This window comes from Olea europaea, chromosome 13 (assembly GCF_002742605.1).
Source record: "Olea europaea var. sylvestris chromosome 13, O_europaea_v1, whole genome shotgun sequence".
Taxonomy (NCBI): domain Eukaryota; kingdom Viridiplantae; phylum Streptophyta; class Magnoliopsida; order Lamiales; family Oleaceae; genus Olea; species Olea europaea.
Genome location: NC_036249.1, coordinates 3,559,514 through 3,578,954, shown reverse-complemented (window position 1 = coordinate 3,578,954; position 19,441 = coordinate 3,559,514). Strand labels below are relative to the sequence as shown.

The 19,441-nt window shown below is 36.7% G+C and overlaps 1 protein-coding gene across 5 annotated transcripts; it reads left to right on the top strand.

The window, feature by feature from the left end:
- The first annotated feature begins 70 nt into the window (after window positions 1–70).
- Window positions 71–16,467, top strand: LOC111407297 (zinc finger protein ZPR1-like). Of its 5 annotated transcripts, XR_002705083.1 has the most exons (17): window positions 75–301; window positions 859–903; window positions 1,108–1,148; window positions 1,239–1,320; window positions 2,116–2,160; window positions 2,338–2,394; window positions 2,855–2,914; window positions 3,000–3,127; window positions 3,536–3,788; window positions 3,870–3,936; window positions 4,569–4,639; window positions 4,739–4,828; window positions 5,424–5,532; window positions 5,904–5,995; window positions 15,426–15,531; window positions 15,725–15,907; window positions 16,135–16,225. XR_002705083.1 is itself a non-coding variant. In XM_023036704.1 (16 exons), exons 1-16 carry the CDS (start codon window positions 191–193, stop codon window positions 16,251–16,253), a joined length of 1,476 nt encoding a protein of 491 aa, XP_022892472.1. In that variant the 5' UTR covers window positions 77–190; the 3' UTR covers window positions 16,254–16,467. The 5 variants fall into 5 exon arrangements, 3 of the variants coding, with proteins under 3 accessions (XP_022892474.1, XP_022892473.1, XP_022892472.1); XM_023036704.1 differs by lacking the exon at window positions 15,725–15,907 and having other exon boundaries at window positions 77–301; window positions 16,135–16,467; XR_002705084.1 differs by lacking the exons at window positions 5,424–5,532; window positions 15,725–15,907 and having other exon boundaries at window positions 74–301; window positions 16,135–16,467.
- Window positions 16,468–19,441: the final 2,974 nt, after the last annotated feature.

Sequence of the window (19,441 nt, the reverse complement as noted above, 5' to 3'; positions counted from 1 at the left end):
CTGTTATATCAATGTAAACATGTAAACATTAAGGAGCACCGTGAAATTTACCGAAAAAAGGAACGGTCCCTCCTCGGAGTTTCACGCCAGTTCTAGAGGTTCTATTGCCCCTTTTTCCCATCTATATTGAAACCTCCTGGTATTTACGCCCCTGCGAATCAGCAAACCCTAGAGAAGAGAACTTTTCAAAATGGAGCCCCAAATCGTGGACGTACGATCAGTTGTAGAAGCAGTTTCTGCGGAAGACTCCGACGCTCCTGTCTACGAAGTCGAAAGCCTCTGCATGCGTTGCGGCGAAAACGTAAGCACCTCACTATTGACTCGGATTACTCTATCTTGGCATTCGTAGTAGTTGTACCTTGCTTTGCCAGGAAATGAGCTTTTTTCTTTCTTATTTGTCCATTGTAAAGTTGTGTGAACTCATTTTGCATTATTGGGGATACTGGGGTTGTTATGCTACTCATGCCTCTTAAATAATTTTACCGTATGAATTAGTAATTGTACCTTGCTTTACCTGCAAAAGAGCTTTCTTTCTTTCTTATTTATCCAAAAAAATCCAGATGAATTGTTCTTGCATTATCAGCAATACTGGAGTTTTTATAGTACTCATTGACTCCGTAGCATTACCAAGTGCTCTTTTATTTGCGCTATTGAGTAATTTTTTGAAATATGGGAAACCTGAAACCATTGATAATAATCAAATTTTATTCGAAAGGGCTATTTTGCCAACATAATTATAAAATGGATTCCGTTATTCTTCTTTTATTTTCTTTATTTTACCTTGATTGCATACGATGAGGTAAACCATGTCAATACTTTTACACGGTTTCTGACATACACTATTTTTTGACTGAACAGGGGATAACCAGGTTTCTGTTAACTCTAATACCACATTTTAGAAAGGTATATAACACCTTACTTGGTAAGCTAACTACTTTCTAGTACAACTTTATTATTATCACTTGTAAGTTGGACAATTATTAGATTAAGTGTATTAAAGATCAAAATTTGAGATTAATCAAAACCCAAGTTACCATTTTTCACAGAAACTGATTTTCTCTTGATTTTATATAAAATGTAATTGGAAATCTTTATATCTGGTTGCAGATATTGTTGTCAGCCTTTGAATGTTCACATTGTGGGGAGAGGTAGTTGATCACTTCTTTCCCTGCACTAAGTTTAGATCATTTGATCCCTTTAAAACGTTCTCTTATTCTCTCTTTATCTGGTCTCTAAAGGAATAATGAAGTGCAGTTTGCTGGTGAAATACAGCCTAGAGGTTGTCTTTACCGTCTGCAAGTTCCAGCAGGTGATCAAAAGGTTGTGTTCTGAGGAGCCTGATTGGGTAGACTTTTCTAATGATTATTTTGTTGTCTTGTAAAAATGCATTCCTGAAGTTACCAAAGGTGAAGAGAATGAAGTTTTAAGCTTCATCGGATGTAGTAATAAAATGTTTTGCTACAAAATTTTTAGTCTAAGATGTTTTTTATAGTTCAATGAATTTAACTGGATTAAATTTTAAGATATTGATATCATGGCATTGCAGGTTTTATGCATAAATATTTAATGATACTGTGAGATGTAGAAAAAAAATATTTTTGTTTAGCAGCCTAAAGATACTTTCTTGGTTGCTTAAATCTTTTTGGTTTAGATTTTACTATTTTCCCTCCCAATTTAAGTTGAATTATTCATGCCTTTCTTGGTTTTTTGATTAAATATCTTACTTTTGCTCTTTGCATAAGATTGAGTCTCACGTCGCTTTGCATTTGTGTCTTTAACCAGATATATGATGAGTTCTTGGTTTGTACTAGTTTAAGGCTTTAATCTTTCAGTTCCCTCTTCATGACCTTCTGGTCCAACTTGGTTTTTGTTTTCCAGTAATGCACTTACTGCCACCATCATTTTTTTTTTGGTCTCAGTGAACCCTTAAACCATATATTGTCATAATATATGCTTTCATTTCATTTTTTCCTGTTTTCAGTTGCACTTCTTCAGCCTTGTTGCAGCCTCCCTCTCTCTCTCTCTCTCTCTCTCTCTCGTGCAGTAGTTTGATCAACTTTCTTATATTTCTGGACTTGAGCCTTATTATGGGTGCTGGTTGGTTTCTCAATGCAGGTGCTTAATCGTCAAGTGGTGAAATCAGAAACTGCCACGATTAAGGTATTTTCTCTTTGTACTTGATGAAAAGTTGTCAACAGCACCTTTTAGTGTCAGTTTTTTCAGTGATGCATATTGGAATTACTTACATTATACATTGAATCACAGTTAAGAATTTATCACAAATTTTGTTGATGAGGCTTTACTTACACTAACTCATTTTAATTTTTATTTGTGTAGATCCCTGAACTGGACTTTGAGATACCGCCTGAAGCACAGCGTGGGTCTTTGTCAACGGTATACCCCTGACAACTTCCTTACAGTTGATATTTTCTCTTTATTGTTAATATTTCTAAAGTTGCACTGGTATGTTGAAATGGACCATGCATAAGGAAAAATATTGATACAGAACCTTTGCATGTCCTTTTCCTAAGATGGGATAAGCACCGTTTGGTCTTCCTTAAAGAAAAATGACATGGAAACATTATTTTCGGTTTTATAGGCGCAATAGCTAAAAGAGAAATCTTTGTCCACTTCTAGTGTTTTCTGAAATACACAGTGATTATTTTTCATTGATTTTATTACTGTCAGAATTGGTATTAAATTGACATTTCTTGCTGAACTAATCTATTTTTTAAGTGAACTCTTATAATAGCCCTTGTGCACTTTATATTGGTTAAGCAACAGTCTTAGAAAATCCAATTACTTACTTGCTGAGCCTTCTTTCTGCCAATTGGTTTTCTGTTACTAATTTTAGATTGAAGGGATATTGGTAAGAGCTGCGGATGAATTGGGGGCCCTTCAGGAAGAACGGAAGGTACAATTTTGTTTGCATTGTCATTTGGTTGTTATATGTTATCATCTTCTTGTTATTATGGCGATCTAACTTCTGTATATATCAGAAAGTGGATCCCCAGACAGCTGAAGCAATAGATCAGTTCTTGGTGAAACTGAGAGCTTGTGCCACTGGAGATTCACCATTTGCTCTCATTCTTGATGATCCTGCTGGTAACAGCTTCATCGAGAATCCGTAAGAGACCTTTTTCTTTATCTAAAACATAAAATTTTTAGGATGAAATCTTGTAAGTTTGTCACTTGAAAACTGGATTTCTGTATTCTTAACTGCTATTTGTCATCCAGAAACTAAGCTCTTGTTTGAGTTTCATTATAAGTTGTTGAAATTATGTGATAGAAATGAGTGTGAGTAAGTGGGTAGTAGATGTGGGTCTTACAAGATGTGTTAAAGTTTGACTTTGATCTTTAAATTATAAGGAGATTTTAATGAAAGGAGAACGAGCTTTAAAATAAAAAATCCTGCATGATTATTTAACAGGGCAAAGTTCTTTCATTTTTGCAGTACATTATGTTACTTTCAACATTCATATTTCTATGCTAGTTGATAAATGATGTTTGATAAGAATTGTCTGACCTCAAATAGGCTTGCTCCATCTCCGGATCCATTATTAACCATGCAAGCCTACGAGCGAAGTCGCGAGCAAGTTGCTTCATTGGGGTATCTTGAGGGAGAACCCAGTACCGAAACATCAGAAGAAAGGACAAACAATGTCTCTGAACAATTGCAAAGAGAACCACATGGCTCTGTTGGAGCAAGAGCTGGCCGCAGAGCTATTGCTCAGGGTAACAGTGCAGAAATTGCTGAAACTCTATTTCGATATTCTGCACCGGAGGAGGTATATTTTATCAGACATGAAAGTTGAACTTATTTTTGCACACTGGACTCATGTTGATTGATGATGCCTTTTTCTGGACAGGTCATGACTTTTCCATCAACTTGTGGAGCTTGTGCTACTCAGTGTGAGTGCCGAATGTTTGTTACAAGTATCCTTTTTAATGTCTTTTCTACCACTGGACATGGATAGCTGACAGCCATTTGTATTTAAATTTAGGATGTACAATGTATATGACATGTATACACTTAAATTAGTTTCTGAGGCAAGTGATATAAATGTTCCTTGAGTTATTTGACTCTGTTCACTTGGTGCTTAGAAATGAAATAGATGGGGAAATATTGTGAATGGCTCTTTTATAGCTCTAGCTGGGGTAAGGAAATATTTGTGATTTACTCTATTTGCTGCAGCTGAGCTGTAGTAGAGATGAAATAAGTCTTTTGGTTAGTTTGTGGTACTTATGGAGAAGAGGAATCATCACAGAAGAGTCTTTACACATTTTATTTAGTTGAATAATAGCAAGGCGTTTTCCTTTTTTCCTTTTAATTTGAGCCATTCTAATGTGTGCGGTTGAAGGAAAAGTATAAAGGTCTGTTATGTAAATCTATGTTGACTCCCTTTTTTAGGTAAAGATACTATGAAAACTGACGGGTGAATGATTGCATCTTCTTGATATATTATATTATTTTTTCCTCAATTTGTTTTTTGTGCTTGACGAAAAGTTGACCATGATGTTTCTACTTTACATTCATCCATGAGATATGTCAGCTTAACCATAGTCAGACATTCCATACTTCCAAGAAGTGATTGTCATGGCATCCTCTTGTGATGCTTGTGGTTACCGTAATTCAGAGGTTTGTCTTTGTATATTTACTGTAGTATGATTTATGATCTGAACTAATAAATACTATACCATGCCTTTTGGACTGATGGTTTTGTGGTTTATTTTTCAGGTGAAGCCTGGTGGACGTATTCCTCTGAAAGGAAAGAAAATCAAAGTTCATGTGAAGAACATAAAAGACCTTAACCGAGACGTGATAAAGGTATATATTTGGTCTGGTTAAGCTTTCCTAGTTTTTTGAGCTACTGTTTCAGACCACCATCTTTTGCTATTTTGAATCTGAAATGCTCCTACAGTATCTGAATTTTATGAAATTTTTTATCCTAGAATGGGGCACTACCCTCAGGCTACTGCAGTATGCCCCCTTATACTTTAGTCCAAAATTTAAAAACTCGAGGAATGTAAAAATGATATGCTGAAAAAATAATGCATTAGATTTAGATATCCTTCACAGTTTGCCAAAACATGGCATAGAACTGCACAATTGCTCCCTGTTCCTTGAGTTGTAGTTTTATTTTTCATTTTCATACTCTAGTTTGAATTTGTTAGAATACTTAATAATACATGATTATGGCGTAATGGTCTTATATGCTAACGTGCGTGTGTGTATATGTAACATTATAGGCCTTTCCTTGAACGTGTTTCTTTCTTTATGCCACAAAAACCCTTTATACTTCATGTTTAACTTAAAATTAGACAAGACGTTTTGAGTACGAATATTTATTGCTTTGTGTACTGTTTTGTATTGGTATCTCTTACAATTATTTTCTAATTAATGATCATGTGGTTCATAATAGTCAGATACGGCTAGCATAAAAATCCCAGAGATTGATTTGGAATTGGTGAGTGGCACATTAGGTGGACTTGTGACAACTGTTGAAGGCTTGATTTCCAAGATTAGTGAAAGTAAGTATCTTTATTGACCATTTTTTTCTGTTATTCCTCAAACACCCCCCCGCCCCACCCCACAAAAAAAAAAAATAAATAAATAAAAAAAATACACACACACACACACACATCCCCTTTTGAGGTAAATTGAGTGGAGGTAATAGCTGAGGGGTGAATCTGGGTGTGGGATAGGTTCATGTAGAGAAATAACAGTACATGCGTTGCTTGAGGGCCTCCAAACTCTTCTCTTTTGGAGAGGGAGAGAGTATATATGTGCTGTATATTCATGCATTTTAGTAGTCTTTATATGTGGACTTTTAACACATGACGTTGTTGCTACTTATTGTAATCAACAATGTCGAAACATATTTTTTATGTTTAAATTGCAGGCCTTGAGCGAGTACATGGGTTTACTTTTGGTGATAGTCTTGATGATACCAGAAGGAGAAAGTGGAAGGAGTTCAGAACAAGACTTGACAAGGTTTGCGCATTGTATAATCTCGTTTTCACCATAACCATGTATCTGAGGTCATTGCTTCCCCATGTTTTGTGGTTATATGCATCTTTAAATGTATCAGCTCAACTAACTGGTTTCCTACTTTCTACCTTTGCCAAGCCCCAACTGCAGAGTTTTACTTTTCCATATTGTTTTCTGTTGTTAATTTGTAAACTTGAACAGTCGACCTCTCAAATGGATGCACAGAACTAATTAGTTGGTTAAGAAGGATCCACTATGCATGTTAATAAAAGAAACGAGTTCAGTTATTGATTATTACTAATTAATCCGATATGAGGGATTTCTAACTGTACTTTTACACGTGCACTATTCTCATCATTGAAAAGTAACCATAGCTGGTGGGCATAAAGTCAAATACCTGAGTGAATTTGAAGCTACGAAAAAATGAACGCTGCGTTGCCTATATTTTAATGCCTGAAACACTATAACAGTTTTGCTAGAATACTTTGGAAAAGGAATTATGAACTTTCTAGTCATCTTGGTCTCTAGTGTTTGCTGTTATGTTCCTCTTTTCATGAACTCTCTCCTTCCCATTGTATCATTTCCCATAATGATTTACTGATACTTGTCCTCCTAAGTTCATATTTTCGCTCACCTCTGAACATCTTTCCTCATACGCTGTCACTTTGTGCTCTCTTCGATCACATGTTCTTATAGTATTGTTTTAGAGTAGCATTATGTCTTCATTTAGGCATTGATGCACGACCGAAATTGTCCAAATTAATGCATCCTCTTCTTAGTTTTCCCTTCAAATATCTAATCTCATCTCTATGTTTCCTTGCGCCCATGGAATGGTTAATTTGCCTCCTGGAAGTTGATGAAGAGTAAGTGTCGAGTGGATTTGTTTGGCAAAAAATCATGATAAGGCGTCGGTATCTGAAAATCTTGTTGAAGCAAATCTTCACCCTTGCTATATATATTAAATAGTTGTTTACTAGTTTCTACACTTCACGGGATTGTATGTTTTCCATAGTTTGAAACTCTACCCCCACCATTTTGAATATGCTGTAGCTGGCAACTCATTGAATTACAACTAGGCTTGAAACGGATTGTGATGCTATTCCTGGTGGCAATGTTCAATGCAATTGTGGTTTAACCCTCGAATATGCTGTGTCAATTCTCAATCAACTCCTGCCCTGCAAGAGCACTACTTTCGCACCTCTATGGAGGTTGTTCTGTCTTAAACATCTTAGAGAAGCATCTTGGTGCTCCTTAGCTACTTTGATTTTATTTTTGGACTATTATTTAAAATTTGAATTTGTATGGGCTCGGGCCCAATCTCATTAGGGTTGCTTTACTATTTAAACCTATTTTGCATTTTAATTTTCAGTTGATGAATGAATAATGCTTTGGTGGCTTATGGCGCATTCCTCTCTTCCTATTTTCTCTCTTCCCTTCTATTGAATCCCCCGTCCCCTTTCTTCTCTCTAATTCCCCCTCCCCATAGATCTATTCTAATTTGCAATTAGTTGTTCCGTTGGTGCTGCATCAAATTTGGTATCAGAGCTAAACCTTGGGTAATTTCTTTCCTACAATCCAAAAGTTCTTCTCATCTCTTCCCAAAATTTGTTGGAACAACACAATTGAAATAGATTTAGCGTAAAAGCAACGTTTGTCATTTTTTATTTTTAGTTCATTGTCATTCAAAAAAATAAAATAAAATCGCGCTACTGTTCATACCCGAAATTCCAATATAGAATTTTTACAATTTAAAAAAAAAAAAATAATTTAGAGAGAAATTTCATTCAGTGCTGCTGCTAAAGTGTTGTTTTAACCCTAATTCTCAAATATTAGCCCCACATACAAAACCAACCGATAACCCCAATCCCAAACTCACTCAGCCCGTAGCTCACAGCCCAACACCCACATTAGCCCATTACTCAACCATTTAAATTCTCTCGACCCGACCCAATCCTTCAACATCACCATGCCTCTCTGCCTTCCCGACATCTCAGCGCCGGCTTCATCTCCCTTATCAACTCAACTGCGCCGGCGACCCTACTCTTCAACACCGTTGGCGCAGCCCCACATCATTACTCACACAATCCACCGCCAACAACAAATCCACCACAAAGCTTGCACTTTAAACTCGTCTCTGTCTGAACTGGCCCTCCTCCCAGATGCCGTCGCCCGCCGCCACAAGCTACCAAAAGACCTCCACCCTCGTCTATTACGCACGACCATCTCGGTTTCTTCTCTACACTCACACACCAAAAGTTCGACTCTCCCCCTCTCGTTGACCGTTCGTCCAAGTCAGTCACATAACCATAACCACCATTCTCAAGTCACAATACAGCACACCCATGAGCAGCCGTAGCTACTCGCATCTCTGTCGAGCTCAACACGATCCCAGATTTTTATTGAACACCTACAACAAGCTGCCCTTCTTGGATTCTCGATTTTGACTTCTCATCTTTGCCTTCGCACCTGTCGACCTCTATTCTATTGGCAAGAATATACACATCAACCCAAATTCAAAGGAATTCAGATTCGTCAGAGGCAATTTTTGTGGAATTGGCTAATATTTGTACCATTCCACCAGCATGCATCACAAATTTAGCAGGAGGAGTTCCTAAGTTGAAGGCAACTGAAGCAAGGGATAGAACAGAAACGTACCTGGGGTCCCACACAGTGGCAATTCAATCCAATCGGGATATTGGGAGTCACAACCGAACTGCAGGGAGTCACTACTCTTATCTATCTTTCGTTTATACCGTTGCTTCATTTTAAAATTGCATCAATTACAATATTAGTGTTGCTATTATTTGCTAATTATAGCCTTACACCCTACTAGATCGAATTTCATGAATTAACTCTCTTTGTTCCCCGATTACCCGCGTGATTAGTCATTTCGAATAATCCATTATATCCTTGCTTTCAATTTTATTTGCACCAGTATTATTAGCTTGTTAAGATCGGACTTTCCGTAATCCCATTTTTTAACAAACACCAAAAAAAAAAAAAAATTATATATATATATATATATATATATAGGTGCGCTATAGAGATCAATAAACAACAAGTGCCAACAGTAGATTCGCAATCTAAAATTTTATTATTATTATTTTTATTTTATTTATATATACACACACCAAATGGGGGGTATGCTGTTTTAATAGGCTGTTTTGTTTAAATTTTTAACATTTTAATAACTTTAATCCTACTCAGTACTCTCCTTAGTTTTCTATAAATCTTTCTTCAAAATCATAAATAAATCCTTTTTTTTTTCATTTAAATTTTCACCACCAGTGATATATAAACTTGAAACTGATTTCTTTTTATAAGGTTACCCGTGGTACTCCCTTATAAAATTCTTAGATTAATTTTTTTCTTTTCCCCAGCATCTTTGGAAAACATCAAAAGGCTCACTCCGGCCAAAAGTTTTCACCTATCTGGGTCACTCAGGATTATATTTATCATTTCATCCTATGCATATAATAAAAGTATGACTTGATTTCTAGACGTCATACTGTTTTTAGGTTAATCCTGAGTGACCCAGATATGTGAAAACTTTTGGCCGGAGTGAGCCTTTTGATATTTTTCAAAGATGCTGGGGAAAGGGAAAAAATTAATTTAAGAATTTTATAAGGGAGTGCCACGGGTAACCTTATAAAAAGAAATCAGGTTCAAGTTCATATGTCATAGGTGGTGAAAATTTAAATGAAAAAAAAAAGAAAAAGGGATTTATATATGATTCTGAAGAAAGATTTATAGAAAACTAAGGAGAGTACTGAGTAGGATTAAAGTTATTAAAATGTTAAAAATTTAAACAAAACAGCCTATTAAAACAGCATACCCCCCATTTGGTGTGTGTATATATAAATAAAATAAAAATAATAATAATAAAATTTTAGATTGCGAATCTACTGTTGGCACTTGTTGTTTATTGATCTCTATAGCGCACCTCACTTAGCTAGTGTTACCGTGTATGCAATTGCGTAGTGGTCGTGTTATTGCGTCTAGTGCTAGTACCCTTGTCATGGACCCTTCCCAAATTGAAGCTCTCACCCGACAGTTAGCACAATTACAAAATCAATTAACGGCTGTCCAAACTGAGGTAGATACTACTCGTGAGGAGAATAGAACTCTAACCGCTAGGTTGAACACTCTTGACCCAACCTAATACTCAACTGAAGCTGAAAACTCTGACGCTTCCATTAATAGACCTCATCGTCGTCCACAAGGTGGTCGACACCACGCCAGACATGATCGTAGGGAGGGAAATCAAGCTCGTGGACGCGAGCGAGAATATCACCGTCATGGTACACTATCTCCCCCTCGCCACGAGGAGCGCTTATTTCGAAATATTAAGTTAGATGCCCCTACATTTGATGGTTGTCTAGATCCTAGTGTATTCAATCAATGGGTTAGAGATATGGATCGCTTCTTTGCCTGGTATGGGGTCCCGGAAGATCGGAGGGTACAATTTGCCAGTTTGAAATTAATTGGCACTGCTCAACTCTTTTGAGAAAGTGTTGAGGGCCTTCTGGAGAGGCGTCATGCTCCCCCTGTTGGGAGTTGGGATGAAATGAAGCGTCGTCTTCAAGAAAAATATTTACATCAATCTTACAGGGGTAACTTGTTGGATCAATGGAACGCACTTACGCAAGGCAGTTGACGGGTGACCGAATACGTTGCTCAGTTTGATGAGTTTCGAATGAGATGTCAAGTCGTTGAGGATGAGGTCATGACCTTGAGTAGGTTTAGGCAAGGCCTAAGGTATGATCTTAGACGTGAGCTTGTCCTTAGAGGCGTCACCACTCTCGATCACGCCTGCTCTTTTGTTCGGGATTACGAGTTAGTGACTAGGACACCGTATAGAAATCGTAGTGACTCCCGTGCTGCAACCTCTTCTACGTCCACTCCATCCCCTAAGTTTATTCTAGGACCTCCTCCTTTTAATACTACCTCCACATCGGATAGCAAAGGTCGAGGTTCCGAGGTTTCAAGAACGTCCTCTCGTGTGCAATGCTTCAACAGTAAGGGTTTTGGTCACATTTCTTCTAAGTGTCCTAGCCGAGCCCTAGTTATGGAAGAGTGTGAAGGTATAGTCGACGAACCACTAGAGGACCAGGTTTATGAGCTTAAGTTAGAAGAGTTTGATGACTTGGAGGATAGTGAAGATACCTTCTTAGGTTGTATTCAGGTTAGTCCCCTTATTCCACATACACCTAGAGTCGGTGTCGTTCGTTGTACTCTTACCCAGCATAGGGATGCCGATGATTGGCGCTATCATGTCATTTTCCACACTTACATTAAAATTAATAACAAGGGCTGTAAAGTTATCGTAGACAATGGCAACTGCATTAATGCGGTTTCGATGGCTACTGTATCCCGTCTAGGGTTGAAGTCTAATCCTCACCCTCAGCCATACAGCGTCTCTTGGGTTGACACCTCTTCTATAGCTGTCAAGGAGCGTTGTTTAGTCCCTATCCAATTTCTCGAGTATAAGGACCATATATGGTGTAACGTCATTTCAATGGATGTCGGGCACATCATCTTGGGACGACCTTGATTATTTGACCTAGATGTAATCATCTATGGTCGATCTAATTCTTGTTCCTTCGTGTTTACTGGAAAGAAGATTCACCTTAACCCTCTATCCCCAAAGCATGTTGGCCCATTGGAAACGAAGAAGAGAGTGGAACGAAAGGGATTGCATATCATTAGTCCTACGGAGTTTGATCGTACACTTGTTGGTGACTCAATTGTGTTCGCTTTGGTGGTCATGGAGGTTCCACCCCACTCCACCATAGAGAGCCCTGTTGAAGTCCAGTCAATCCTTCAAGAGTTTCGAGATGTCTTTCTGAAGGACCTACCTGATCATCTACCTCCTCTACGGGATATTCAACATGCCATAGATTTCATCCTAGGGGCATCCCTTCCAAATTTGTTTCATTATAGGATGAATCTTACCGAGCACGCTGAGTTTCAAAGGCAAGTGGATGACCTCCTTCACAAAGGATTCATTCGTGAGAGTTTAAGCCCGTGTGCTGCCCCCGCCCTATTGACGCCCAAAAAGGATGGTTCTTGGAGGATGTGTATGGACAGTCGTGCGATCAATAGGATCACGGTGAAGTATCGTTTTCCCATTCCTAGACTTGACGATATGTTGGATATGATGGTGCCACAATCTTTTCGAAAATTGATTTCAAGAGTGGGTACCATCAGATCCGAATTCGCCCAGGTGATGAGTGGAAGACTGCGTTTAAAACGAAAGATGGTCTTTATGAGTGGCTGATCATGCCTTTTTGGCTAAGCAATGCGCCAAGTACCTTTATGCGGGTAATGACGCAAATTCTTCGACCTTTCATGGGTAAGTTTCTTGTTGTCTACTTTGATGATATCCTCATCTATAGTAAGATTAAGAAGCAACACCGTGACCACCTCACACAAGTTTGCTCTACCCTTCGTGCAACTAATCTGTATGCTAATGTCAAGAAGTGCTCTTTCTTCACCGATACAGTCGTTTTTCTAGGGTTCATTGTCTCTTCGACAGGAGTATCTGTTGACCCTGCTAAGGTTTAAGCGATTATTGACTGGCCTGAGCCTAAAGCTATTTATGACGTCAGGAACTTTCACGGCTTAGCTACATTTTACTGTCGCTTTATCAAGGGGTTTAGCACTATTATGGCGCCTATCATGGAGTGCATGAAGAAAATGGAGTTTCATTGGACACAAGAGGCGGCTAAGGCCTTTAAGTTAGTCAAGAAGAGAATGACGGAGGCTCCTGTTTTGCGTCTTCCCGACTTTTCCAAAGTCTTTAAAGTTGAATGTGATGCCTCCGGGGTAGGTATAGGCGGAGTTTTGAGTCAAGATCGTCACCCTGTTGCCTACTTCAGTGAGAAGTTAAATGAAGCCAAACAACGGTACTCAACTTATGATAAGGAACTGTATGCGGTGGTCCAGGTTTGTGCTATTGGCGCCATTATTTGTTGCCCCTGGAATTTGTCTTTTATTCGGATCACGAGGCCTCCGTTACCTTAACTCCCAGAAACGATTAAGCTCTAGGCATGGTCGTTGGGTCGAATATTTGCAGGCCTACTCATTTGTTTTAAAACACAAGAAGGGCGTGGAAAATCAAGCAGCTGATGCATTAAGTCGTCGTGTCTCCCTTTTGTCGATCAGTTTCAAGGTCATCGGTTTTGAAAGGCTTAAGGAGGATTACGAGGCATATCCCGATTTTAAAGATATCTTTCTTGATTTACAAAGGTGACAATCAGGCGCCACAGATGGCTTCCGACTTGAGGAGGGTTATCTCTTTAGAGCCCATAAAAATGGGCATCCCTCGAACTTCAATGCGAGATTTCATAGTGTGGGAAGTTCATGCGGAAGGATTAGCCGGTCACTTTGGACGTGATAAGACCATAGAGGAAGTTGAACGTCAATTCTATTGGCCTAGCTTGAAGAAAGACGTGGCTAAGATTGTTAGTACTTGTAAAACTTGTCAATTGAGTAAACAGAAGAAGCAGAACAAAGGCCTATACACCCTTCTTCCTGTCCCCAATTGTCCTTGGCAAGATGTTGGTATGAATTTTGTATTAGCCCTTCCACGCACCCTAAAGAAACATGATTCTATTTTTGTGGTTGTCGACCGTTTTTCAAAAATGGCTCATTTTATCCCCTGTAGTAAAACCTCAGATGCGTCTAAGGTGGCTATGTTGTTCTTTAATGAGATTGTTAAATTGTATGGGCTTCCTAAGACAATTGTGTCCGATAGGGATGTTCGTTTCTCTAGCCATTTTTGGAGGACTTTGTGGCAAAAGATGGGTACCAAATTGAAATTTTCAACGGCCTACCACCCTCAGACTGACGGTTAAACTGAAGTAGTTAATCGAAGTCTTGGTAACCTATTACGTTGTCTGGTCCGGGAGAATCTTCGAAATTGGGATTTGATCCTTCCTGTCGCTCAAATTGCGTATAATAGCTCCATAAATCGTTCAATAGGTATGAGTCCATTTGAAGCCGTTCATGGGTACAAGTCTAGAAAACCGTTAGATCTCATCCCTATATCCCCACAGGCTAGAGTGTCAGTGTCAGTCGAAACATTTGCACAACATTTTCGTGATTTGCATATTGAGATCAATAAACAACTTGAAACTAGTAATGCACAATATAAACTCCAAGCTGATTTGCATAAACGACATATTGAGTTTAACGTTGGAGATTACGTTATGGTCCGCATTAGGCTAGAGCGGTGTCTACATGGACCCGCCTCCAAATTGCAAGCTCGTAGTGCTGGCCTTTTTAAAATTTTAAAGCAAGTTGGTCCAAATGCTTATGTTGTTGACATTCCACCACATTTTGGTTACTATTCTACTTTCAGTGTTGAGGACTTAGTAGCTTATAAAGGTCATTTCATTCTCTCAGATGATCTTTTGTTACCTCCTTTTGTGGACCTTGATCCCATCTATTTGGCTACTTCTAACCCACTACCAGCTCTCACAACACACACAGATAAAAATGATGCTATTTTAGATGAAAAAACTGTATTTACTAATGATGGAGAGGTTCAGCGCTTTCTCGTTCGTTGGGTTGGTCAACCAGATTCTGATTTTACATGGATCTCCAGAGAGACACTACAGCAATTGGATCCAAATTTATTGGAGCTTTATCGGAGTTAGCAGGATCTTCCTTGGCCTAGATCGCTTCCCGTTCACCCAAGGAGAGTTGGTGAGAACACTAGGTTAGGACATCCATTGACATATTTTTACAGACGCCAGAAGAAGCTTGCCCAACCACTCAGCTTATAGTTGGGAGATTGACGACAGCCCATAGTAATATATCCACTCGACAGGGTCGAGTTTTCTCCCACCCCGAAAGAGTTGATGAGAATATCGAACGTTTACTTATTTTATTTAAACTTTATGTATTTTTGGACTATTATTTAAAATTTGGACTTGTATGGGCTCGGGCCCAATCTCATTAAGGTTGCGTTATTATTTAAACCTATTTTGCATTGTAATTTTCAGTTGATGAATGAATAATGTTTTGGTGGCTTATGGCGCATTCCTCTCTTCCTATTTTCTCTCTTCCCTTCCGTTGAATCCCCCGTCCCCTTTCTTCTCTCTAATTCCCCTTCCCCATAGATATATTCTAATTTGCAATTAGCTGTCCCGTTGGTGCTGCATCGTGCACGTACTGTTTCATCAAGAGAGAAGTGAACCGGAACCATGTCTATGAATTTGACTATTAGGACACCCCAGTGGTTTAAGTTGTTTTGGATGTGCATTATTGCCTAGAGATGTACAACTAGTTTGATTGTTGTTTTTGGTTGTGGCGTTATCTTGGATATTATTTGGACAGCCCTACTGTTGTGTTAGAAGATGTAAAGTTATACTTGTCACTTGAGCTTAATTCCCTCCTTTAATGTAAGTTTTTTATTTTTCTACAGCTAAAAAGCTTGGATGAACCTTGGACTTTGATAATTGATGATGCTCTGGCCAACTCCTTTGTTTCCCCTGTAGCTGACGATATAAAGGATGATAATCAGTTAACATGTAAGTTCCTTTTTCCCTGGCTACAATGAATGTTCTTTGATACAAGGTTGTGTAATTTTTTTCTCTAATGATAGGGTCTATTCTCTCAGGGGTATAACCTGCATAATCATAGATAAGCGTTTTTTAATTGCATGGTTTGACTTTGGAAATCAATTGGTGGGGGAAAAAAATGATATTATTAAATTATTTGCAGGGAAAATTATCTACATTTTTGTAAAAATTCAACAAACACTCCAACTCGAGAAAATATTTGAGATTCAAAACTCAAATTAGCGAAACTTTCTTGTTGACCTAACAGAGTCTATCTTGCCCCACTTTAAATGGAGGTTAAGAGTACGACTTGGGTTGGAGAAATATACTTCCTGCTGTAGTCCTGGTAGGGTGCTCCTTTAACATGATACATTTATTCTCAGAGATGTAAATTTTGCTACAAAATTTCAGTGGGAAAAATGCAATCTGAATAGTAGAACCTCCGGTAATATATGTATTACGATGTTCCAATACCGTTCATAAACAGATTAGACCAAAAGTTTCACCCGAAATGTGTTAGATGTCGAGCACTAATATATGAAAACATTTCCCTTGCGCATTCTTGTCATTCAGTGGAGGAATACGAGAGGTCATGGGAGCAGAACGAGGAATTAAGCCTTAATGACATGGACACCTCTTCAGCGGACGCAGCTTATGGTTCGGCAGATGTCGAGTCATCCAAGGATGGATGAGTCGTCGTCATATGAGTTTTGACCTTTTTTCTCTTGTTTTTAAATTGTATGAAAAGTATTTTTACAGGCACGGCACTCTCTGTATCACCATCAGGTTATAGAAGTAGTTTTTATGTTATGCACTGTGGATGGCAGAAACTGTTGTTTTCTTCGTAATTAAACTGATTTTTGTCTTGATTGAGAATTTTTCAATTGTAACCATTTTTCTTCACAATTTTCATTTTGCTGAAAATGCGGGGAGATTAGTGTTTTGTTTAATATTAAAAAAGAAAGAAAGTGTGTCTTAGGATTACACATCTGTAGGCTGTCTGATTACTGATACTAACAGCATTTGGACTTGAATTGGTTTGTTGCCCCAAATTGAAGTTTAGTGAACTTTATGCAAGTTTGCTAAAAGTTCGGTGACCACGTATTTAATGGTAAAACAACAAACCTGTAAGTTATGTGGGGGGGTGGGGGGAGTGGGGTGATTAGTTTGCCCTTGTTTGATTTGGATAAAAATTATTTTTTTATTAATTTTAATAAAAGTTGTTGAACTCTGTGGTTGAAAATTAGAGAAATGAAATATTTTATTTGAGGGAAAAAAAATGAGTTTTAGCAAAGGAGCCAAACAGGTGCTTTAAGAAAAATTAGTCATTTCAATTTCGGGAAAAAATATATATCCCTACTATATAAAAAGGGAAATGTGGGGATACTATTGAAGTGAATAGTGTTTTAATCCATTTTATCTCACTGTAGTCTCTTTTTTTTTTTAAGTGGGGGAGCAAAAACGACGTCATATATATATATAATTATTATTATTATTATTATTATTATACAATAAAAAAAAGGCAATCTAAATTTACTGTAACACGTAATTTTTCATACCTCTAACTAAGTCTCATCTCTTCTAACCACTCTTATATAAATACAAGAAAAAAAAATCACTTTTATGTAAAAATAATAAAAATATCTACTAAGAATATAAGACAAAAAATATTTCTAAAATGTAAAAACTTATTTGTAAGTAAAAAAATTGAAGAGAAAAGAATTAAAAAGAATTTTAAACTAAAAAAATAATTATTTATAGTGAAAACATATATATATATATATATTTTGTTTACATTATAAATAATTTTTTTTTTCAATTTAAAATTCTTTTCTCTTTATAATAAAATTTAATTTTTCAATTTTAACTAAATAATATTTATATATTCTTTATTTAATTTTCATAACTTTCTTTTATTTAATTTATTTTATATTTTTTGAAAATTATTTTAAATTTCTTTTTTCTTCATATTATAAATATTTTTTTTATTTTGAATTCTTTTCGTTTAAAACGCAATTTTTTCGATTTTAATTAAATAATTATATTTTATCTCATTGATATGTTGCATATCACGTTCCAATTAATTTCTCTTACTTCACCTAAATGTGTTGTTTTAAATAGTAATATGGCAAGTAAGGGTCATTTCCCACAGATGATTGATTCAATTATGTCAATTGCGCACTAAAAAAGTAAAATTAATAATAATAAACGAAATAGATTTAATGGGAGGGTTTGGTTTGTTAAACTAAGGAAAGCGATAAATTTAAATTAGAAAAATTTGAAATTTGAAATAAACAAAGTGATTCTTGATTAAATACGAGAAAATGTGATTGGGGGATATTTCGTCACCACGAAAATGATTTTCATGTCAATTACAACAATGGATTTTCGTTCTCAAGATTAACAACAATTCGAAAATAATTACAAGCTCAATTACCTCAATCTCTTCTTACATGTTAGTCGAATAAAACAAGCTGTTTACTTAGCCCTATTCATTAAACAACCTAGAACAAGTTCTCTAGATTTAATTTAACAAACGCATTACGACAAAAGAGATGAATTGAATTAAGGGTAAACTCGCAAGCTCGATTTACAAACTTAAGTGTTAATCCACGTTCATTCAATTGAAAATTCTTCATAATTTATCGAAATGTAATTGTTACTAGGTTTTAGAATCAATAGTTATTACGTACTACTAATTCCAAAATAGTATTATCAAAATAACTTAACCATTTAGTTGTACATCTAAACAATCAAGAAGAACAAAATAAACATTTAACACAATGAATTAAACACATTAATCAAGAGAATTATAAAACACAAATTAATTGAAAATCATAACTCGGGTTTGAAATAATCTCCAATCACAAAATATAATTAGTTACCCATGAAATATCCACAAATAACTAACAATTTCTTACAGAACATTGATGGAAAAAATGAAAAGAAAAACTTATTGATAAAGAGATAAATTGTTGAAAATCCTTCAATATCAATGGGTCATCTTCTCCAAGCTAATGCATCATCTCCATGTTCCAATCTTCTCCAAAATATCTTAGAAAATAGAGGTGAAAGGAAAAAGAAAGAAAACAAGAAGAAGAAGAAGAACCAATTGCCCCTCAAGTTCAAGAATGAAAAATATTGTATTTGATTGAATGTTTTAACCTAAAGAAAATTGCAGCATTGGTCCCTGGAACTTTGAAAACAATTAAAAACGGCCTGGGTGGCGCTGGAACAGTGGCACCTGGGCGCCACAGTTTCTGTTTTTTTTGTTCAGGTTGGGCGCTACGGCGCCTAACTCGCTGAATTTTTTATTTTTATTTTTAAATCTTCTTTCGATGGCGTCTTTGATCGTCTTCTTCGTTTGCCTTCATCTTTGGCTCGTTTCTCGCATAAATTCCTTCGATTCATCGTTTAATCTCGAGTTTTCACCTACAAAATAAAAATAAGAAAATTAAGTAATAAATCGTTAATAAAACTCACAAATATCTAAGTTTAACGGCCCGAATTAGCGCAATAAACCTGCATTTATCACTCACTACAGCCTTTTTTAATTTTATTTATTCCTTGCACTGTAGCCATTTTGTTTGTTCCCCCAGTAATTAAGCAAAAACGACACCGTTTTGTCTAATTCGTACAGTGATATTTTCCTTCTCTCACTTGAAATTCTTTACTTTTTCAAAAAATCACACATTCTTCTTCTCTTCTCTAGAGTTTAATGTGTTCTTATTTCTACGTTATTTTTATTATTTCGTGTATGAATTAATTTGTTTTCCAAATTTTTCTGGTGTCTAGATTTTTTCTAGCGATAAGTTAGTTTCCTTTTTCCCTTCTTTTCTCCTTATTTGTTATTTGTTATTTGTTTTATATATATATATAT